Source organism: Nipponia nippon, unplaced genomic scaffold (assembly GCF_047370975.1).
Source record: "Nipponia nippon isolate SJK-2023a ecotype South Korea unplaced genomic scaffold, ASM4737097v1 scaffold_16, whole genome shotgun sequence".
Lineage (NCBI taxonomy): Eukaryota > Metazoa > Chordata > Aves > Pelecaniformes > Threskiornithidae > Nipponia > Nipponia nippon.
This window is the reverse complement of record NW_028262332.1, coordinates 2,212,103-2,235,494: the sequence shown is the minus strand read 5'-3', so window position 1 is coordinate 2,235,494 and position 23,392 is coordinate 2,212,103. Positions and strand designations below refer to the sequence as shown.

Genomic DNA, 23,392 nt, shown 5'->3' with positions numbered 1-23,392 from the left:
CCGCTACCCCGCCTCCCCGTGCCCCCCGCCGGCACCGACACCGGGGCCCCAGCACCGCCGTGCCGCGGAGCTCGCTGCGGCTGCCGGCTGAGCGCTGGGGAAGGCGGCCGGGCCCCAGGGTACGCTGCTCCAATCAACACCAATACGGGCACGTGAGGCGTCCCTCCCGGCGGGGCGGCCGCGGCGTCTTGGCTGGTCCCTGGCAGACAGCGATGAAAACATGAAACACAACCAAAAACAGCCTCACAAAGGAGAAGCGGCCTTTCCCCGCCATGGTCTGACCTTTGCAGGCCCGTACTTTCAGGAGAGCTGCTACAGAGCGGGGAAAAAAATCCAACTTTGTCCTTCATGAGATCTACCAAGATTGTATAAAAATGCGTCAGTCCAACCCATCTCAGAAACCCCGTTGTCATCTTCCCACCAGTTAGTATAACTATCGAGGCAAAACCTATGTGATTTAGAGCCCCCCAAACCACTTGGGTCTGTCGACAGACCCCCCTGAACCCCATGTCGTGAATCCTGATTTAGGATGCTGCTGACCATGCCAATTTGTCACTAATGGGTGATGTACAACACTTAAGGAACCACCACCAAAGGTATCAGCAAAAGTGGTTTTAATATGATGTTGTAAAAGTGCGACTTACCAAAGCTCGATGGCAAGGTTCACTCTATTAATTACTGCATGGAAAAATCATACAAAGGAAAATCATACAAAAAGAGAAAAAATCATACAAAGGAGAATCATACAAAGGAAAACTGAGTTGCACTCGAGTTAGAACGATTCACAGAGAGACCGGGGATGCAAAGAGTAAGGAAGAGCCTCCCATTGAGTCATGAGGTTCAGCATAGAGCCCCTTGCTTTCTAAGCTCCTGATGAAGCTTAGGTGTGGCTAGGCCCAATCTTAGTCTCAGACTTGGTCAACAGTTTATGTCTAAGAGATTGTACACGCAATGTTTATATAATGTTTCATTAGCATCAGTTCAGTATACAAAGTTACCAAGACAAAATCAAAGTTACCACACTACAAGGTTATGCGTGATATCGGTTGCTTACTGAAGATCTGCCGTTGGTAGAAGGTCCCTCTGCCTCGCAGAGCGACCTTGAGAGGTGTCCCAGCTCAAGGGGAGATCACTGCCATGCAGCCACGCTGCCTAGCAGGGAGGGCTCCAAGAAGGCTGACTTAGGCTGTCATATTTGTGGAATAAAGCGGTTGGCTTGTAGTCAAATTACATGCCATAGAAAAGGTCTGCAGGAGAGTCCTTGTACCCACAACTTTCTTTGTTCCTTGATAGGCGAGTCTTGGAAAAGCCACCCGCTATTCATGTGTCAATCGCAGGATCGGTGTTCCAAGCTCATATGCATCAGTGCTCACTGTGCCACGCTGCTCCTTTGTGGGTTTGCAGAAAACAGATTGAAACTAGAGGAGTTCACAGCCCAGCTACGGCTCAGGCCTCTACCTCTTCCAGAGCCTGCACCAAACCACCACCAGTCTGGTCAAGAGGTCGAGTGCATCCGTCACACCCTGACATCCAGATGATAGAATGGATGTGCCCCGTTACTCCCAGCCATGAGCTGCTGCAATGTCCTTAGGTCCCTCATTTCCCCTCTCCGTGTCCCAGCTGCAAAAGCAACCCCTGCGCAGTTTGAGGTGCACGCTGCTCTGCCAGCGGGTGGTTTCTGCGGGAGCGAAGCAGGACTGGCCTGACCACGGCAGGATGCGGCAGCTCCTCGACATCCTTAAGTGCTGATGATATGTCACAATATTGGTATAAACTACTGTGAACAGCCCATGGGCATGAGCAATCAGCCAGCCACCACAGTGCAAGCAGCCGCTCCACGCATCCCACATGCAGCATTTCTTTGAGACAGGAGGATGCCTGGGGCTCCTGTTTTGTTTGCGGCACTGCAGCAAGATGGTCTGCTGCACGAATCCTCACCAGCAAAGTGCGTGAGAGCCTGCTTGTCCTCCTGGGCAGACGGTAGTGCAGAGGCAGGAGGACTGTCAGCACTCTGGCAATTTAATCCCTGTCCCTGTTGTGACGTAAAGCATTGTCAGCCCAAGTGTAAGCAAAACAAAGAATCACAGAATGGTTTGGGTTGGAAGGAACCTTTGAAGATCACCTAGTCCAATCCCCCTGCCATGGGCAGGGACTTCTTTCACTAGATCAGGTTGCTCCAAGCCCTGTCCAACCTGACCTTGAACGCGTCCAATGATGAGGCATCCACAGCTTCTCTGGGCAACCTGGTCCAGGGTCTCACCACCCTCATCGTAAAACATTTCTTCCTTATGTGCAACCTAAACCTACCCTCTTTCAGTTTTAAACCGTTGCCCCTTGTCCTGTCACTACAGAACATCTGCAGATCCATTCTAGTTGCTGACCAGCAAAATCTGAACTGGAGTCTAATGTCTCCAGGAACATGAGGGAATTCTGGCACTTTGCTTAAAACAACTCTAAGATGGAGAGATGCGTCTCCAAATACCCCTGCAAGACCAAGAAGGTGTCATTCCTTTAGTGCTGCAGACAGAGGCCTGGCTGGTGAAGTCCTCTGGTGGGGACAAGATGGCCTTGCCAATACATGGTCCAGCTCGCACAAACCAAAACATTTCTTTAAAGGAGTTGCACTTTTATTCCTAGACCAAATCACCGGGAAACAGATGGGGACAGACTGAAAGAAGCACCTCTCCTGGGTCTGACTAACAGATTTTCCTCAGAAATTCTGGTTCCAGGGATGTGTCTTTGTGGCACTGGAAAGGAGAAAGCGGGCACGTGTTTTGTAAAGTCTGGGGGCTGGTTACCTTTCATGGGGAGGCTGTCAGGAAGGGGCGTACAGTCTCCCACACTGACTCTGGCCTTCTGGGGGCAAAAGACCCGAGGAGCCCCTGCCATCTCCCCCTGCCAGCAAAGACCAAACCAGCCAGAGCCTCCTGCGGGTGGAAACCCAAACGTGCAGACATTTTCCTTTCCCAGGTGCTGCCTGAGAGCGAACGAGGAGGCAGGAGCAGTCTGAAGGAACCTGGAAGAGTGCCCGTGCCCTGCCCCAGCCCGATGGACACGTGTTTGTGGGGAAGTGCCCCAGGTCCACCCTGGAGTCCTCAAATATAAAGTAAACCCAGCGACAAGGAGTTTCCCCACTTCTAATTTTGGCAGCTAGCACTGCCAGGTGCAGAATACCAAACAGATGAGTTTTGCCTGCTTTCTGCTTATTACACAGCTGAGTTAAATCTCACATTTCTGTTTACCTCAACCTCGATGCCTGGGGCGGTTTCGAGGTTGCACTGATGCTTTGCAAAGCTAGCACTGGAATGGGCATGAAGCCGTCGTTTTATTTATTGCGTGGATCAATGGAAGGGAGAACTGCCTGACGCATCACAACTTGGCCCACGCGCTCCTTGTGGTCTCCCTGTGGCTTGGGGCTGGGCTGAAGTCAGAGGCTGGCCCCAGCCCCGCCTTTCTCCTCTTTTTAAAGGCTGTAAAAAGCAGCCGTTGTCAGTTTGCTGCTCCGCAGCTTCCTCTTTTGACTCTGCGAAAGGAGAAGGTGCTTCATGTCTTGGCGTGAACTCCTTCCCCCCTGGCTGGTGATCATAGCGGGACTGACGGGCATCGTGCTCCTTTGCATCTCCACTAAAGATGTGCCCATCACCCCTCTCAGGACCAAGGTAAGGGCGTCCGCCCGCCCGAGGGGCGGCCAAGCCAGGGGTCAAGCAGGGCAGTAAGCAGAAGACCCTCTCCTCGTCTGTGGGGCTACTTTTTAAGGAGAACCTGCCTGTTTCCTTGTGCAAGCCAGGCATTTAAACCAAAACCTGGTGTGTTTTGTTGCTTTTTACATTCATTGCACTACTGACTTAGTTACTAGCCCAAAACAACAAACTGAGGAGGGGACTAGAACAAGACTGGGAGGATGGGTTTGCATCCTTCAGCATGCTGTAGCATTTCAAACTGAAAACAAGCCAACCCCTTTGGCTGGTCAGGGAAATACAGGCTGGATATCATCCAACAGAGGTGCTCACCACAGGCTCAGGAGAGGCAGCCCATGTCAGGAGCTAACCCAGAGCGGCAAGGGACCGGTGGTATCAGGAGAAGGAAAGACCTAGGTCCCTCTTGAAAGTCAGTAGGAATTTGGCTCTGAATTGCTGCTATGTTTAAAAAAAAAATTATCTTCCATGCCTTTTCCTCTCCTGTCCTCTCTTGGTTTTTAACTGAAGAGCCAATCTGCTCTGTGCAGCAGGGTCAGATCTGCCCGGTGGCGGGGTTGTTAGTGCCCATCCGCTCTGCCTCCTGACGCACCGCTGCTGAGGTGAGATCAGTGGCACGCTATGGTTTACTCGAACAGAAGTAGGTTAACCTGCATGTTTAGTGATACTACCCCTCCTCCATGCTTCTCAAACAAAATTGGATTTAAAAAAAAAGCCTTATTGCTCCATGCTCTGCCCAGTGAGCACTCTGCCCTTCCCTGCTGTTGAGCTGGGGCAGAAATGTGGTGATCCCTTCTCCCTTGCACTCCCAGAAGCAGCCTCTCATTTTGTGAAGGAGGAAACAAATCCAGGTTTCTCCACCAATACCATTTATTTCTTCCTCTTCTGCAGCAGCCGACATGTCCCTACGAGAAATACGAGCTGTCACTCATGTGGGAGGATGCCAGCAGGCTTGGAGAGGGAGCTCCATCCTCCTTCCGCATTTCTGTTTCAGCTCCAGTCCCAGCAGCTCCCGGCCTGGGCACTGTGTCTGCTGCAGCTGGGAGCTCCCAGGAAGGCAGCAGGCAGCCAGCTTCGCTTGGAGGCTGCAGTCAGGCTCTGTCTTGTGCTATAACCCTTTTGAGGGTGTTAACATCAACCTTTCAGGTTTCTCCTCCCACTCAGTCACAGCTACAACTATTTCTGTGCAAGATACAGCTTAGACCATGCACTACCACGTACCTCCCAGATCTCGCAAGTTTCTTTCTTGTCTGTGTAGGAGATGTCCCAGTTTGGGGTCATGTAACAGGGAGGAGAGGAGGAGACCCTAGGCTAGCACCGGGGCTATGTTGAGCGTGCGGACATCCAAAACGGCCACAGAGCTGTGCTGCAGGTACCCCAGCGGCCTCTCATTTCCTAACCTCACATATGAGGTGCAGCTCAGCAAGGCTCGGTCAGCAGCAAATAGACCAGATGCTGGGCTGCAAAGAGACTAAGAAAGCCCTTGGCCTCCTTGGCTGGGCAACAGGAGAACTGTCAGCGGACGAGGTGTTGAGAAATCTCATGTTCGCTGCTACTGTTTCTGCCAAGACGTTCCCTCGGTCTCCTCAGGGCTGCTGCGTTGGACAGTGTATGTGCTGGCTGGTCCCAGCGCGCTGCAGCTCCCACGGGTCTGGCACGCATCAGGGCAAACCCAGCCCGTGTGGCACCCTCTCTGCAGCAGGGCAACAAACATGTGGAAGTCTCGGGTTCCTCAGAAGGAGGAACAAGCCACAGCCCTCCGGTTCCTGCACAAAGCCCTTATCTCTTTAGCAAACCAATCCAGCAGCAGTTTGAGTCCCAGAATCAGCCAAGAGCCTGCATAGTGCCATCTCCTACTGCTTTAGGACCTGTTTCTCCTGAGCTCCAGATGCTTCAGCTCTCAGTGGAAGCTCTCTACCTGATTTCAGGAACAGCTAGAGAGAATGCCACTGTAGGTCTGACATATTTCTGGGTGTTTCTCCACTCCCGCTGCTCCTTATGTATATTCAGAAATGCAGATGGTTCACTGCAAATCCACATCATCTTCTGGCTTCACCCTTCCTTTGACTGTAAAAAGCTAACTCAAATACTGCAGTGCATGGGTTACCCAGAATACCTACATAATGCTGAGAAACCCCACAATAACAAAGCAGCATGCATTCGGTGGCATTTATCTAGAATGTTTTTGGGGTTTTCCAGTATGGCATTGTTCTGGATGCTGGCCCATCCCGCACCATCCTGTTCATTTACCAGTGGACCACCACCAAGGCAAACAAGACCGGGGTGATCACGGAATGTAGTTCCTGTTCCGTACAAGGTAAGGTGCCCGATTCATGCTCGGTGGTCTGCGGGACTGGTGCGGGATGGATGGAAACCTAGAGATCTGTGCATGGACCATTGCTGCAGTTTCCTCGGCTCCTGTATCATCTAGCTGTACGCTGAAACAGTGGTGACAGGAAAGCACAGGCTGCTTATTTTCAGCATGGGTCTTCTCAAACATGGGCAGATTTAGCCATACACAGCTGGACATCAGCACTCAGCAGTAGCAGGTGACAGATTTTTGGCCTGCTGCAGGCAGGAAAGCACGTGGAGGGGTTAGGGCTGGTCCTGATGTCCACATGGACCAGTGGCAGAACCAAGGTTGCTGAGCTTCTCTCACCCAGGCGAGACAGCAAACAGCAACAGAGACAAATCTGGCTGCAGTATCTTCTGCCAGTCACACTTGCTGCAGTGTGACTCCTGGTATCTTCTGCCTTCTCCTGACCGTAGTCTGGGTAGTAAGTGGTGTAGCTCCAGGCCAAGAGAGGTGCAAAGACTCCTCTTTGCAAATGCGACATTTGACAGCACAAGCATGAGTTCAGTTTGGTTTTAGGTGTCATGTTTTGGAGAATATTGGGGTCTTCCTACTAGTTTCAATCGGTTTGGCCCTGCCACAGCCAGCTAAAAGGGTTTCATGCATTAATGCTTGATTTTTTCCTTCCCTATCTCTCAATCTTGCTTTGATGTTGAAGCCTGATTATCGCAGGATGCTGGGGAACGCTGAACTCTCAGTAGCACTGTTCTGTGGGAGGACAGCAGCACAACAAGCAGGGAAAGGGGCTCGTGCCCTTACAGACTGTGAGCAATACAAACCACATACAGAAGACGCAGTAAGGGCTCCCTGAAACCTTGTACGCGTCCCTTGACTGCTGCCATGTTCACTGGCTGGGTTAAAAACAGCGACTGTAGCTCGGTGCTTGAAGGCTTATTTGAACCTGCTGCTGCAACAGTGTGTCAGCAGCAGCAAAAGGTCCAGGGAGGTCTCTCGCCCAGCGGTGAGCAGCAGTCCTCTGTCTGCATGGCACTGCGGTCACAGCCTTTGAGAGGCCGTAAGCAAGCTGCAGCTCAGCCCCATGCAGGGCCCAGGAGAGCAAAGCACGCAGCGAGGGAGTCACGCAGCCAGGAAGACGAGTGGGCCAGAGGACGGGGAAGTGAGGCTCTTTCTGGGTAGTAGTTCAAAACCAGCATTTAAGACCCCGTTGAATCTTGCTGGAAAGATGAGTCAAGGCTTGCACACAGCTTCTCTCCGCACAGCACCAGCTTCCTCTAGAGCAGAAATGTCTTGCTTGCAGGCACGGGGCTCAGAAGCCACCTCCGCCAACACAAGAGGAAGTGGCTGGAGGAGAGAGCTGACGCATCAACCTCGGCTCTATCTGCATGGCAATACGTCCTTTTGCTTATCTTTATAGTGGCTAAAGCCACATTTCTTCCTCTGTGGGCTGAGACAGCCTCAGCTGTTGTAGCAGTCTGGCTGATAGACGGTCATTTATGGGATGTCTTGGCAGCAGAGCTAGGGTTCTCTTTGTGCAATTTGGGATTTACATGCATGTGATGTTTTGCTCCCCGTACCATATTTTAGCAGGATGGCTACCTGGAGGAACTCTTTCATTCCGCCTGTGACAGGTTCTGTCTTTAACCATGCCCCAGGACAGCAACCTCTTGGGTAACAGCTCTCACACTTCTCCCACATCTTTCCTTAGAAAATTTCATTCTTTCCCCTGGTCCTCAGGTCCGGGAGTCTCCAGCTACTCAAATTCTCCTCAGAAAGCAGGGAAGAGCTTGGAGCAATGTTTGAACAGAGCCCAGAGAGAGATCCCAGCAGAGCAGCACAGCCAAACTCCCCTCTACTTGGGAGCAACCGCCAGCATGAGGGAGCTGAAGTGAGTGAACGTTGCAAACCCACACCCAGAGATCAGCACACGTCACGCGGAGCGTTCTGTAAACGCGTCTCCCCTTGTCTGCTCTGCAGTGTGTTTCATCCCTAACCTGCTAGTCAGGTAAACCTTCTTCAGGTCCCACGCACTCAAGGAGAGTACGGCATGGCTGTGTCTCCGTACTGGCCCCGCAAGCAGCCATGAGGATGACAGTCTTGCTACTGCTACCAGTCTGTGTAAAGTCTCCTTCACAATTAGGGCTTGGAAAAACATCTGTCAGTCTGGAAGCTGAAGTGTTTTCAGTTTATGTGACAACCCACGTGGGCTTGCAGGGGTGCTTTTGTCAGCAGGTTGGGAGCAGCGGTGGGAAGATCCCCCTGATCATACACGCTTTTGTGGACCCTGTTCTCAGTCACCTCATTACTGGGACCTTTATCTCCTTTTAGACACTGGGAAAAAGTAAGATCTGGAGGGGGCCAGGTCAGTGGGGCAAGGCCACAGGATCCCTCAGTGGCAGAGGGTACTGGACTCCTAAATTCTTGAATGGTGGCACAACTGCTCAAATCACCCCTCTGCTGTTCTTGTCCCCGGTGCTGTGCGAGGGGAGAGGGAAGTAGCAGCAGGAGTGGGACTGGCATTGTGTCTCCGTGCTCCTACCCAAAGTGGGAACGCAGCAGAAGCCCTGTAGCTGTGCCCCCACTGCAGGCTGCTCCTGGCAGGGTCCTCTAACAACAAATGTGCCTTCTTTTTCTTTTCCGTTTAGCCTCACCCATCCCACCCTCTCTGATGGTCTCCTTGCAGCCCTGACTGTGGCCCTGAAGTCATCCCCCTTTGACTTTCAGGGGGCACAAATCCTGTCCAGTCCAGACGAGGAAGCATTCAATTGGGTTGCTGTTAATTATGTCCTGGAGAACTTCTTCAAGGTAAAGGACAATCCTGCCTGGGGAGTACAGAACTGAGCTGAGCAACTCCCATTAGCAAACAGCCACAGAGACATGTGGAGGGATCGTTAAAGCCCTGTACGTTAAACAATGCTTAAGCACGACTTCCACTGTCTTTTAAAGAAGGCAAGTTCTATCCAACACCAGCTGCCTGGGGGACATAATGAGAGATGGTTAAAACTAGGCTGAAGGACCAAACCTCTAATATAGCCTTTCATGGCCACATTCATGCAGTTGGCCTAGCAGATGTGAGGCTTTCTGGACACATCCAGGATGCTCACATAGATAACCTTACATAGCCTGGCCCTGTGGTGTCAACAAAAACTCTACTGCCCTGAGTCCCTGCCGCTCTAGCTCAGCACCGCTGTCAAACAGGCATTGCTGCTATGTCCGTGGGGTGCTGTGGGATTGCCACGGCAGTCCAGCTGTCCCACGGAACATCCTGTGGATGGGGGACAGAGAAGCAGAGTCTTTTGCTGCCAAAGCAAAAGCCCATCAAATTTCCTTGCATTGAGACGCTAGCGAGAGTACAGGTGGGTGTCCCCAGCACAGGGGCCGGGTCTGTATTCAGAAGGCACTCGCTAAACAAAAAGAATACATTGATGTTTCCTTGCTCTACCCGTGGCTTCTCAAGCTAAAGGTTCTCAAGAAGAACTCAAAGGGCAAAAGAAAGGTGGGTTAGACTGAGTTATTCCACATCACAGAAGTGAAACACAGTTCTGATAACTAGCAGCAAGCACGCACTGGTTAGGGAGGTGCTAGCCCTGCTGGCAGCAACACAGCCTCCCCGGCCAGGGACAGAGTGCTTACACCCACGTAAACTTTCCTGCCTGTACTGCTAACTTTGTCACTGCCAAAATCAGTTCTGCAAGACTGCAGGCGATGAAACCACAGGGTTCTTCTGACAGGAGGATCACTTTAGCATCAAGGCAGCACTTGAAGCCCGTATCTGCCCACCTGGAAACCTCCTTCCCATTTCCCCCCCCCCCCCCCCCCGCCATCCTCTCTCCCCTGCTCCTACCTGCCAAGGCCAGTGCCTTGAACAGCCGTCCAGGGTAGCGAGCCTTGTTTGCTCTCGCTGGCTGTGGGGAGCTCTCTGCGCAGATGGCAGTGCTTGTACAATGGCTCCTCTGTTCCCTCCAAAGCCACCAGTTCAGCATCCTTATGTCCCGTGGGCAAAAAAAAAAAGTTGGGCTGTATGGTAGCAGAAAGCTGCTTTCTCTCTCTCTGCAATAACGCTTGCATCTGACCACGACCCAGATGTAGAAGTCTTAAGAACTGACCTCTCTGGTTCTCTTTGGGTCAGTACGACTGGCAAGGACAGTTGGTCCCCTCCGGGAAGGGGATGGCAGGAGTCCTGTCCGTGGGAAGAACCTCAGCACAGCTCACTTCCAAGGTGGAAGAAGGGAACCAGGCACCAAAAGAGGGAGTGAGGCTGCAGCTGTACGGACAGACGCACAACGTGTACACTCATCACTGCCCCTGCCACGGCAGGGAGCAGCTCCGCAGCAGGCTGCTCTCTATGCTCATTCAAGTGAGTATCTGCCAGAAGGGCATTTGCAAAGTTCCTGGATACAATATCAACCCTCTGCGCTGAATGACACGTGCATAAGGCATAGCTGCTAATGGGCAAAATGTCAATCGCTGTCTTTAATAGAAGGTATTTGCATATATCTAAAAAAAGTCTAGAGCATTTGTCAGACACACTCTCCATGCCCAAATCAGTGCCCTCCAAGCAGACACACAGGCACCCATTCCAGAGTTTCCTATTTGCAGGCTCTATTTGGCTCCTTACTTAATACACATGAGCATAAAGGTGCTCTCCAGAGGTGCTAAGATCACCTTCAGGGCAGAGCAAGGCAAAGGCTTCCCGTGGCTCCTCTGAACTGCTCCTCCATCCTAGAAGGGGAGCCTAAAGAGCAGCACCCGGGAACCAACTGGGGCCTTTCATTTGGGATATTTCTGTCTTTTGCTGACTTTAACCCTGAAGCAGTCTTTAAAAGAGCAATATTGCATTTTGAAAGCATACAGGTGGTTTGGTCCTTCCAAACTTTATTTCACTTGAGGGGGAAGGTGGCAGGATCTGATGCAAAGTCAGGAACCAGTCTCCACCAAAACTAAATTTCTCAGAAATAAATTACTCAGTGCCCATCCACTTGCCTCCCTATAAACCACAGCTCCCCTTATTTGAGACCTCAATGTCCCACATGGAGACCCACTTCACCCCAGTTATACTGGGGAATTCCTAGAGATGAGAAACACTGATTCTTGAGGGGCTGAGCCATTTGGAAGGCAGACCAGAACAGCCTCTTTCTTGCAACCAGAAAGAGTACAGGATTCATTGAAATTTTATTTCTGGCCTAAAGGAGAGCAGGTAGGGCTGGGACTCCGCAGCAGGTCCAGTCATTGCAGCTTGCCCTGAACTCTGCAGGAGCTGGGAGCCTGCTGCATCAGTCTGGGCCTTGCAGGTGACTAGCCGAGATAAGGTTTGGCAAGCCTTTGGCAGCCTGCCTGCTTGATCGCAACATTGTGGTGCCAGAGGAAAACTGTTCTTCACTGTGTTACATTTTGGTTTCCTTTGTGAAGCCCTGGGACGCCAACCTCCTCTCTTGCTGCCTCTGTCCTTGTTTTATTCTGCCTCTAGGATCACAGAAGTGCTAAAACTGTGTCTAATCCCTGCTGGCCCCTCGCCTACTCCCGGGAAGTGCAGTGGAAATCAGTGCATGGTGGGCCTTGTGCTGTCAGTGATGGCACATGGGACATCCCTGGCCCTGAGGAGGTCTTCAACATCACTGGCTCCAGCAATCCCACCGCCTGCATGAGACTTGTGCAAAGCCTGCTCAACTCTTCCACTTCCTGCAGCTTCTTCAAGCATCCGCCCAGCAGCGCTTCCAAGCCCCCCCGGACCAGGTTTCTGGTGGGTTCTCATTTACACTGGCGTAGGCAACTGCTATGGAGAGCCCATGAAATGGGACCAGTTTGGTCATAAATAAATACAGTGGGAGCAGCCACGCTGTGCCCTCTGCTAGCCAAGAGGGCCAGTGCTCTGGCTAACGCTGCATACACAGCGCTAATAGCGTCCACATGCACTCCTGCCCTCTCCCCCTCGTTGGCACAAAGCTGTTCGAACACAGACCATAGCTTCCCACCGACGACTGGGGCAGGGCTTTCTTCATCCGTGTCTCAGCAATGTCAGCTTGTGAGACAAACTTTGGAGCTCCACAGAGCCATGAAGGAGCTCACATGAGCCAGCAAGGACAGGGCAGTCAGGAGTTGTGTGCTGAGCAGGTCTTCCCACACCGAGTATGTGGTGAAACTGAGGATCCTCTACTGCTCCCTCAGCAAACATCTGGGCACGCTCCACCACAAGCGTGCTTATATCCGAGACCCTGAATCTAGCATCCAAAGTCATTGGGTTGTTAATCCGGGACCAGCTTAAGATCCTAGGACAAACTGAGTGCATTTCAGAGGGAGGAATTACAGACATGTCCCCAGAGCCCTGCTCCTGACAGCCTCCCATGGACATTCTGCCAAGGCGCATAAGGCCCTGCCTACTTAGGCAGGCAGGGCCAGAAAGGCTGCTGGATGCAAGCTAGAGACAGTCCTGTTTCCATCTCCAGACAGTAACAGATCTGCTTGTTCCTTGCCCCCATCAGAAGCCCTGTAACCACCAACACGAGCACACAGAAAGGGCACCCTGGCAACGCGCCCCACGGCCACCACCGCTTACTTTCCTACACGGACTGTGAGCAAGGATGCAGAGCGCAGTCCAACCTGACGGTTATTTCTGCTGCTGTTGTTGTAGGTGATTTCCGAGGCCATGGACTTCATAAGAGAACCTGTATTCTCTCCTGACTTGGGTCAGGCAGTCAACAGGCTTTGTGGGATGTCCGCCAAGGAGGTAACTGTGGAATAACTTAGTGTGCAGGGAGAGTGGGAAGTAAGGAACAGTCTGTTGTAAAAGCCCATGTGGCTCAGACTGACAGAGCCATAAGTTAGTATTCCCTCAGCGAAAAACTTGGATTTGTCTGGGGGTTTTTTTTGTTTGTTTGTTTGTTTGTTTGGTGGTTTTTGGGTTCAATTGGTTTTGGTGTGTTTGGGGTTTTTTTTTTGTTTTTTTGGTTTTGTTTTTTTTTGTGTATGTGCGTGTGTTTTGTTTTTTGTTTTTGTTTGTTTGGTTTTTTTTTTTACTTTGAGGAAACAAGCTCCACTTATTTTCCTTCCTCTCAAATCCCAGCTGCTGCTGGTAACACCTGGAGGTAATTAAATGAAAAGCCACAAGTACCTTTTACTGCATGTTAAGGAGTAAACAGGAGGGCTGTCTGCTCACTCCGTACATCACCTTGGTCCTCCTGTTCTCCTCCTCTCCTAAGCGCAAGGCACACAACCGCTCAGACTGCAGGGATGTCCCCATTTCACCGGGGCCCGTGGAGACCAAGCCGTGGGGAATTTGTGCATCCTTTCCCTCAGCGGGTGGCTTACGAGGTCACCCTCATTTGCACCGACACTGACCGACCATCCGCAGTAACATTCAAACTGGACAATTTCTACAGGGTTTGCTAATGGGGCAGCAAAGCCCGTAAGCAGTTCCCTAAAGCTTTCTCTTCTGCACAGAAGAGAAAGATCTTGCTAGCGCTCCTATTGAGAGAAAAGCTGCAGCGTTAGCTCAACCTAATTAGAGAGCAGAGACTCATACCAAGCAGTTCGCCTGCAAGGCAACTGTAGAAGACCTGGCTGCCAGTCCTGCTGCTCTTGGAACTGCCTGGTCTTTAATAAGATGGGAACAAAGGCACTAAGAGATGACACTGGTTCCCAGACCACAGCCCAGTGGGCGGGGGAAACATGGTTTCAGTCTGCACAGGACACAAACCCCTCTTCTGGTCCCACAGCCAGTCCCAGAGCCAGAAAGGAGAGGTTCTAGTAGGCCTGAAATTCAGCTACTGCATATTTACTTCCTTTTTTTTTCCCTTGTCTTCTTTTGGAAATGACACCAGCTGGTCAAGGAGTCCCAAAGAAGCCTGGATACACTTGCCGATTACTGCGTTGTGTCTGCCTTCATCTTTCATCTCAGCACAAAGGGATACACGTTTGACTTTGATGGGTCTGTTTGGACTGCATTCCAGAAGGCGAGTTACTTACGGTGTGGTATTCCCAATTACAAGGGAGGGTTGGTTTCAGTAAAGCCAGCCTGTCCCCACTCCTATAAGCCCTAACCAGCTAGGTTTCTCCAGCAAGACATTTTTGCAAAATAAATTCACCATTGTGAAAACCAGCAAGAAAACCAGTGTCAGAGAGCTAGGGATTACACTTGTCCCCACTGAAAAACACACGGCTCAAAACCTCATCGGGAGCAATACCACCTTTAAGAGTCTATGCCCATAGGGAAGGAAGCATGGCTTCATCACCACTTCATGCTAAGGACAAAATGCTGATAATAGTTTCTGAGCCAAAAGATGCTGCCCTACCTCTTTGCAATCACCTTTATACTAGTGAGGATGTATAGCTGGCTTATAAAGTCTGAAATTGCTTCAGGATCTGGAGCCCCTAAGGAAAGGAGGGTTTGATTCAAGTCCTCCCCTTCACAAAATCAAAGCAAGCCTATTCCCAGGCCTCTTCTCAACTCACCAGCGAAGGCACAGTCCCACTGAGCAGGGCCACATCAGTGACAGCAGTTCAGTCAGCCGTGTGGCGATCATCAGAGTAGGCAAGGTCATGAGGTAGGTCCAGGGTCCACCCAGGGAGCCCAGCCTGGAAAGCCAGAGACAAGCTACCTACATCGGTCTGAGGTTCAGCCAGGCAGCAGGGCCAGAGACAGAAGTCCCCACAACGTAGACCTGAGGTCCACCTGGGCAAAGCAGTCGGTAAGCAGAAGGAACAGCACACACCTACAGCCTAGCTCAGGAAAGAGGTGGCTGCCCAGGCCAGGGCTCAAATGGAGCTGCCAGGCCCATGGGCAGAGGGGTGGGTGGAAGCCCCAGGTGAGGCTGGTCAGGGCAATTAAGGCCTATTAGTGCACTCAGGGCACAGCGAGTGGGAGAGCTCCTCACTTCAAGCCTAATCCTTGGATCAGTCTCAAATAAAGTATATGAGGCCTTGGGCCTGTGCACAGAAACACAGCTGGGGTCCAGACTGTCTCCTCTTCTGACCGCTCCTCCTTTTTATTTCAATAGATGGGTGACACATCGTCTGGCTGGACGCTCGGGTACCTGCTGAGCCTGACCAACGCCATCCCCCAGGACAGCCCTGCCTTCCTCAAGGGGATCGAACCAGAGGTCTGGTCTTTGCTCCTTATCCTCTTTGTTGTGCTGCTCACTGGCTCCTTCATGCGCATCTCGTACCGAGTGATGGTCAAGGAAAACAGCTTCAGTAACAGGAACAGCAGTGTTTTTGATGACAACTGACCCCGATAATCTTGCCAGAGGGCAGTGAGCAGGGTACATACAGAAATCACGCAGGTGTAAGTCACTGGAGGATGCAAGTGATTTTCCTGCAGGACTCCCAGAGCCTCAGTGCCTCATTCCAACTTGCCAGCACTTGCACTACTGTACTTTGACACAACGGATCCTGTTCCGCCTGTGATTCCCGGTGGATGGCAAGCTATTCGTTCTCCACATGAGAGCAGCGTGCACAGCTCTTGCTTGGGCTGCAGCCGAGATTACGAGAGTCAACCTAACGAAACGATGCCTCTGAGCCGGCAGGCCCTGAGCTCTTGTAAAATTAATACTGAATAATCCTGTCTAATCAGGAGAGGTGGTGTCTGAAAAGGTGCGCTGTCCTCTTCTGTGCCCGCGGGGAGACAATACCTGCAGTATCGCCACTAGTGAAGACTGGAAGAGCACTAAAATAGAATCAGAATATAACAGCCAACTTGCTTCCGTGTTCTAGGGAAAAGCAGGTATTTTCTGCCTGCTACTTCCAATCTGTCTGCTATTCCACCTCAGTGACAGTATCCATGCATCCCTCCCAGCGAATGCTCCTGCTGACCGAGAATCCTTCAAAAGCGACGGGTTTTGATCTTGGTCTCTACAAAATGGGCAGAGCATCAAAGGAGAAACAAAGGGCACAGACACGCAGCCGAGTTCCTGTCTCTCGGCTGAGTCATGGCAACGCAGGGTTAAAATTGCCAATTTAAACTCTTTAACCGGGATTTAAATTAACACATTTCGTTTCACATCTACTAAAATCGGGTGCACGCTGTGCTGAAGTTCACCAGTTCGTTCATTTGCACAGAACTGCTCATCTCGCTGACTCTGAAAATGGAGTAGCTCATCTGATATTGGCCTTCAGAGGCGAGCCGACCCGGGAGCAGCAGCTTTCCTGACCGTCAGTCCAAGGGCTTTCGTATTAGACTGTGACCAGAGTTACTTCATAATCTGATACTCAGGATTCCTCTGGGACTTGGCAGTCGTTCCAGCTCCTCTGGTCTGGTCTGTTCTGCTCGTCTAAAAGATGAGGTGCTGCCCAAATTCCCTGCGTTATTGTGCAGGGATGGATTCCGACTAACACTCCTTTGACTAAAGCATGTAGAGGTCACTGCTCGGGTTGCTTTAGCGACTGAAACACAAAGGCTGGTAAAAGCCTAAGGGACCAGAGTCTCCTACTCATTTCAGACCACTTTAAACAGAAATTTAAATGCTCACAGATGCAGTGATGTGCCTTGCAGGATTTTTAAAGCTACCGTGGCGCCCAAATCCTTTCAAATCTGATTAATCCCTCGTGCTCCCAACTCATATTATAGGACGCCCCCTCTCCCCCATAATATTGGGGTATTCATAAATTTTCAGGCCAATTAATGAAGGTTTGGAACCTGTCAGTCAAGTTTGGAGGGGTGTGGAAACAGATTTAAACAAGCTTCATATTCATTTCTTTGAGTTGCACGTTAGATATTTTTAATTATATCATGTTATTAAAGACGTTTTAATAGACTGTCTGTGTTATTCTTGGCAAGAGATCAAAGCGGGGGTTTTATTGTGAATACAGAGTGTTTCAGTGAGGAGGATGGGGGATGCTGATTTTGTCTCTGTTTACTCAAGGGCTGTTATGCTGTGTACTTTTGGGGTACACAACGAGAACCCCCGAAGGCACTTTCTTCCCAGTGGCAGGCAGGCAGAAAATGACTTCAGATAATCTGGCTGCTGGTATTTAGTTGATGAGAGACGTGTCTGCATCTTTGATGTGATCTTTGCTCAAGCCATTTGAAGAAGGTAGGAAGGATTCAGGCAAGCCTGCATAGAAAAAAAAAAAAAAAGTGAGGTTATCAGGGAGTCAGCGGCATCGGGGAAATTCCTGAGACTTCATTCCTCCCACATCTGGAAAGGCAATCGTTAAGCAGAGCTCTGGCTCTGTGACCTGTCAGCACGAGGAGAACTGTGGGATTCCTGGCTGAGATTTGCACCCGGCCCAAGAAGAATCCTACTGCTGTCAGAAATGGAAATAAGCCAGTGAGGTGCCAGGAACCTCAGGTGCTCTGGCCTGCTCAGTCACTACACCTTCTGGATTTTGAATACTAGATCACAGGGTCCAAGAGAAAAGGACGTTGGCTGGAACTTCCCCAAGCTCTCCTTTAGAAGTTTTGGGACTTCCATGCGGATAATAAGTGAGCAATCAGGCAAGAAGCTCAGCCTGTCCTCCTGACGCTGTACTTTTGCCTCACACATGCCACGGAGCTGAACCAAGTGATGGCACGTACCAATGGCCTAACTCGCCCCATTAAATCCGTGACACTCGAGCCACCATTTGACATCGAACCACCGCTCTGCAATGCGAAGACAACCCACCGCCACTTGATTTAGAGCAGATCCTAACCTCTGGAGCTAAAAGCTGCTGTTCTCATCACAGTGAGACATTTCAGTGGCTGAAGTTCTTCCCCCGGTGGTCCACGCACTGCAGGCGGCAGCTCCGCTCCCTCCTTTCCCATCACTCCTTCCAAATCCTGCCACTGCTGTCGTCTCCGGCAGGCAAGGGCAGGCAGATGTGTTCTCATATAATGGCCGTGCTGCCCATCCCAAGCCACAGCCCCCAGCAGCCAGGATTACCTGGTGAACTGGGCCTGGAATGGGCAGTATTGACTCCATTCTCTTTCCATCTGGCAGAAAAAAAAACACTTATAGATGTTATTTACTAGACGATGAACTAGATTGGTATTTCAAAAGCCCTGAAGCGTGTTCTTAGTCAGAAAAAAGGCAAAAAATAACAAAATTGGGAACCTATGAGAAGAATGGAAACTAATAAAAGTAATATATTCCTTTCTCCCAGCTCTCTATAGACAGTTCCTTCATGATAGCACTACATAAATTTGAAGAATTAATCCCCGGATTACCTGGACAGTAGAAATCTACTTAAAAGGAGATTCTAGACTAACTCGCTCGCTTTGAAACGAAGATGCTTGCAGCCCTTTGGTTACAATGCAATTGTGGAAATGATTAATAATGAGGATTTTCTAACTGTCCATAAATTCTTTATGTGTCTCTCTATAGCTCCCTCGCTTCTCGCTCAGGCTGAACCATGGGAGAGCTCTTCCGGCAGATAATGGCTGCTCACATGCAATTGCAGTTCTGCTGCTGTCAGCAAGTACCAATAAGAAGGAAATCAAAAGTATTAGACATAAAAATTGACAGCAGAAAGCACTTTCTCTATTTTAGCCCCGGAAACACAATAGGTTAGCTGACCTGCTGCTGGCTAGTGGCCTAAATTTCATTTCAGCATGTTTGCAGGAGTATATTAGCTCCTGTCTTTCTTCCAGTTTATACCATTTCCAAAGCATCATGGATTCCCAACCAGTACATCCCACCTGGGTTGTCCCAATGAATTCCCATGAAAACTGAGAGAAATAACGGTTTATTGCCTGCAGTCCAGTTCTGCAGCACGAAGTTCACCACCGCAGGACCAGAGTTGTTTCCTTCTTCCCATTCTGACGCACCCAGGCTCCCTGCGGTTGTTGGAGAGAGACCTAAGCCGAGTCCCAACCTCGCTCTCAGCACCTGGCTGTACCCGAGGCAGGGCTGCAGATAAGCGCTGCTTTTTGAGATACAGGTATTTCACAGGATGCTTGTGGATGAATTAATTCACCGGGATTTCACAGAGCTGGGGTCTCTACCAGGTGCTGTCACAGACTTCCTAGCTTATCTTGTCAAGTCGTGAGAAGGTCACGCATCCTTCAAGGACTTTGCAAAACTTGTCGTAATGGCTGAGCTCCAGCTTCCCGTTAGTAATGCAGTGACTGTAACTCCTCCTCTCCTTAAGATACTGTCCTGCCTGTGAAGATATCCATTCAGGGGTTAAGGGAAGGCCTCCGGAACAGCAAGTGTAGAAAGAGTGTACAGCACCAGGCACTGCAGTACTTGCACTCATGTCAGTTGTTTGGGGCTGTTATAATAAACAATAGTGAAGTAACCTGAAATCCACAACCACTGGTGGAGCAAATCCAGCAGAACATGAGAGGAGGGCCTTTTAGGATGGCTGGATTTAGAGACCATTCAGTACCTTTTTATTTTGTTCCTATACCATGCCTACAAGCACGTACCTGAATATCTCCCAGAGAAGCAGGAAGCCATATGAGGTTTATATCCTACCTCACCGACTGTCACTCCTACTTCAAGAGCTAATTCAGAACACACTGAAGTAGATGGAAATGCTATCAGAAGAACAAGCCCGAATGAATACTGGGATCAGTAAAACCCCAATTTTTGCCGCAGGTCTCTTAATACAGAAGTCCTTTCGCAGCACCATCAAACCCAGGCAAGTCAAAGTGTTCTGATGTTTTGCAAGTGCAAACATCACTGTGTACTCGTCCACGGTAGAGGCCAGGAAGAAGAGGTGTCTTTGACCTGGTTTCCAGCATGCCCTCGATACGAGATATTCAGAGCCTTCTTGCAGTAGCGTGCTTTTAGATCCCGTGTTCAAGTCCGATCAACACAGAACGTAAACTGTTGCTCCCCTGAGTGTGTAATGACGGGGATTAGTCACAAGAGGGAGGCTGGCAGAACAGCGCCTTAAGCCTTAGGAAACCTCCAACACAGCTAGTAGCTGGTCCCACCACAAATCAAATAGATTAGCAAGCAGACTTGTCTGGAAACTTGTCAAGGAGACTCCTAATGTGGACACAGATGAAAGACACGCTGCAGTATGGAAGCTCTCTGGGTGGGGGATGTGAAAACAGCTCTAGTCAGTGATTTAAGAAGCCATGGCGTTAGCGGAAGAAGGCCTCTATGCAGGGAGATGGGCACTAGCTTGGAGTATGGATGAAGGTGGTTTTGGAAACAAGAAGGAGAAAGAATAATCCCTAATAGGAAGAGGACTGCACCGGGAATGAAGAAGAGGAGGTTTGAGAGAGACAGAGGAATGATAAAATCAACCTTTGTGTGAAGGAAAGCTTATTTTTGTTCGCAGCAGGGGGTGTCACCATATGTGCACCTCATGATTGAATTAGTCACCACTTCTTGGTGGAAATTCTCCAGAGAAGCCGATCTCCCAAGTGAAAGAAGGCGATACCTACAGGGCTTATCGCTGGACAATGTGCAGCAGCGGAGCTGTGGAACCGAATGAGGGAAACTTTATGGGAACAGTGTTCAAAGTTCCCTGGTTTTAAACACGAAGGAGATGTAAACTGCCAATTAATGCTGAACCTTACGTCAAGTAAAAGCTGGTTTAGCATTACCTTCTGTTTCATAGTAATCACCGACAATGTTTAAGACTCTCCTGAGTACAAGCTTTGAAGGAACAGGCTCACGGCCGCCTTCTGAACTGAGGAGCTTAGTGGCAATCATCAAACCAAATGGAAGGCGCTCTTCTTCCACACAGCTTGTGGTTAAACCATGGGACTCATCACGACAGGAGGTTTTTTTAATGCCAAAAGTTTACATGGCTGCAAAAGGTGATTAGATTCATAATAATCCATTGGGGCTATTAAAGTTACTTGCTTGCAGCTAAAGCACTGCCTGCACCACCTGCCACATCCATGTACGTTTGCCCTGTTCTTCTTTGGCAACTGCTGCTGATCATTACAGACCAGACACTGGCCTGGATGGACCCATGGCTTGATCCCATCCAGCTGTTCCTATTTCCCTCAAGCAGGAATCCCACAACTCCACCTCTCACCCACCAGTCTCTGGAAGCAGCCCCTCACCTTCAATAACTTCCATCTCTCAGGAGCAATAATTTTTAGAAAACAAAGTATTGTTTATCCTTGGAAGTAATAATCAGAAAGACGAGAATGACAAAAGGTCTGTACCTACCCACGTCATACTTCAGTGTTACCATAAACCTGGAACGACCCCAACACCAAAAGCTTCGGAGTTCTGGAGGCAGGCTTCACCCACATTCGTTCTGCACCGTCCCTCTCATGAACTCGGGGCTTCAGATTTTTACCTATATAAAGAGAATTAGTTCTGCGATTGCTGTTTGGGCTCCTGCCAGCTCCAACACCTTCCCAGCCCCAGGTACTAGGCTCAGTTTAGACTAGGATGCTATTTCAGAGACCAAACTGCTATCTTGCTGGTTAAGTATCAAGAGAAGAATTATTGCCTGCCTAAGGGGAGGGATCGTCTCTGTATACCCCACAGCACGCAAAGAACCCCGGTTCAGTAAAAGGGGAATGCAATACTCAAAGAAAGTATCTCCCCACTCTGCTCAAACCAATTGTATTCACAGTAAATCTGCTTCCATGCTGAAAGCAGTACAGATAGTTAAAAAAACCCCAAACAATTACAATGAAATGTTGAAAAAAAAAAAAACCCTAATATATAGTTAAAAAAAATGCAATTTCCAACTTAGTTTTAACTTTACTACCATGTCTGTCTTTGGATTATACCCAGGACTCTGGCCTGCTAACAGCAGTCCCTAACGTTCCCTAGTATCCCTGTTACAGCCGTTCATTGCTACAGCAAACTTACAGATGGGAAATTTAGAAGCACCTAAATGAGGTGAAACCTCCTCGCTTGTCACTTGCAGCAGGGTTTGAGGAGAGCTTTCAAAGAAACCAAATACCAGATAAAACAGATGTCTTCAGTGAAAACATGATGTGGGAGCCACGAACCTCCCCACCTTGGTCGAGCTGTTCTCTTCTCTGCTATCCCAATTGCTTTCCAACTGCTTCCCCTGCCCCGGGAATCCGCAGCAGCGGCTCTGTGCAGGCTGTCCACTAAACCAATGACATTTAAAAACACACTTAAGCATTTTGCTCAGGCAGGACCATGGAACGTGCAGGTTTTTTTCACCCAGAATTTGCCCAATTGTCAGTGTTTTGTACAGAAGGTTTGCCTTTGAAGGAATGCTTCGTGTGAGACAGGGTTCTGGCAGAAACCTGCCTCGTTACTTGCCAGCTCACCTTCTGGTAGGCGCTAATTACGTTGCTGGGCTGCCACAGCATTAGAAGTTGCAGGGCTAAGATGGTCAGCAGCTCTCCATAGAGATTCCTGGCAGCTTGGCTGTGTTCCTCCTCCCAGAGAGCTTAGAAATACTGGCATTTTACTTTTAAAAATGCAAAAATATTTAAAATAGAATTGTCATTTCCTGTGGATCTGCATGTAGCTAAGAACAGAAGTACTGGCTGACTGGCATAGAATTAGCAAAAATAAATGTTGCATGAATAATTTGAAATGCCTCCTAAACCATAGGTCTTCAGGTGGCTGAATCTCCCGGGAAAACCTCTGGAGGCTCAACCGCAGAAGCGAAGTTTTAGCTGCCCCACAGGGTACTACCCCCTGCTCCGCTGGGTGTGATCCTGCTTGCGTTTTGGAGCTAGATATCGGAAATCTTCACTGAGCGGAGTATTTCCACTTTTTTGCTGCCACTGGGAACGCTGGGGGTGGCAACCATTTCTCTACACATTACAGAACAGCTTCCCAAACATTGAAGGCAGTGCGGGCTGAAGCACAAGCTGTGAGAAGCACCGGCTACAAAGGCTCATGATTTCTAACAAAGTAAGGAAATAGATCTTTGTCACTGATGCGCAGTCCTTCGCTTCCCAGCCCTGGCTGTAAAAAACCCCTGTATCTGCATTAAGTACAGCAGCACTCGTACCAGCAAACCTCCCGCTAGCCCTGCAGTGGCTCCCCCTGCTCCATTTCAGGGATGGTTTTCAAGGGCTTCATGAGCGCAGAAGCTTGCTAACGCTGTTCTGAGTACGCCTTGATGAGAATTTATGCTGAATGTGCTTTCCTAGACAGCAGAACACAGGCAAGACATTCTACGTTCTCTCTTTTTAATCAGAAGGAAGACAGCATTCATTTTTTATGTTACTCTAAAGAGGTGGCACCACATCCTGGAGGAAAAGCTGCCTTTACTGATTATTACAGCCTTGTATGAAATCCTGAGCAAGTCTGATCCAGATTCATCCCGGCTGCCTTTGATATTTAAATGATACCGAGATTTTGATTTGGTCACCTCAAACACCTTTACAGAGAACAGAAAGGTGTTGTCAGAGGGCTGTTCAGAGCTGGAGTGGGCCGAGCTGTCCCCTTCCCCTGGCTCTGGTGTGAACGCAGCCCAGAGTTAGCTATTCAAATCCATGTCTATAATTAGTTGGGATAAATCCAGACCTTAATGCCTTTGCATTACTCAGCTA

General features: G+C 49.8%; 1 protein-coding gene and 1 long non-coding RNA gene across 2 annotated transcripts; one reads left to right on the top strand and one right to left on the bottom strand.

The window, feature by feature from the left end:
- Positions 1 to 3,375: 3,375 nt before the first annotated feature.
- Positions 3,376 to 16,755, top strand: LOC104022248 (ectonucleoside triphosphate diphosphohydrolase 2). Its single transcript, XM_009475935.2, has 9 exons — positions 3,376 to 3,659; positions 5,895 to 6,012; positions 7,744 to 7,894; positions 8,652 to 8,811; positions 10,136 to 10,363; positions 11,474 to 11,746; positions 12,635 to 12,730; positions 13,824 to 13,955; positions 15,000 to 16,755. The coding sequence occupies exons 1-9, from the start codon at positions 3,546 to 3,548 to the stop codon at positions 15,228 to 15,230; spliced, it is 1,503 nt and encodes a 500-aa protein (XP_009474210.1). The 5' UTR covers positions 3,376 to 3,545; the 3' UTR covers positions 15,231 to 16,755.
- An 84-nt stretch (positions 16,756 to 16,839) lies between these two features.
- On the bottom strand, positions 16,840 to 21,195 carry LOC148056205 (uncharacterized). The gene is made up of 3 exons (XR_015703680.1): positions 21,063 to 21,195; positions 17,635 to 17,914; positions 16,840 to 17,054 (listed from the first exon to the last, which is right to left on the bottom strand). It is a non-coding gene; the product is annotated as an uncharacterized LOC148056205 (long non-coding RNA).
- Positions 21,196 to 23,392: the final 2,197 nt, after the last annotated feature.

Excerpts from the sequence above, each read along its gene's own strand:
- LOC104022248 (XM_009475935.2), top strand. The coding sequence starts at position 3,546 with ATGTCTTGGCGTGAACTCCTTCCCCCCTGGCTGGTGATCATAGCGGGA. Across the intron at positions 8,812-10,135 it reads TCCTGGAGAACTTCTTCAAG|TACGACTGGCAAGGACAGTT; the intron begins GTAAAGGACAAT and ends TCTTTGGGTCAG. Across the intron at positions 10,364-11,473 it reads TGCTCTCTATGCTCATTCAA|GATCACAGAAGTGCTAAAAC; the intron begins GTGAGTATCTGC and ends TTCTGCCTCTAG.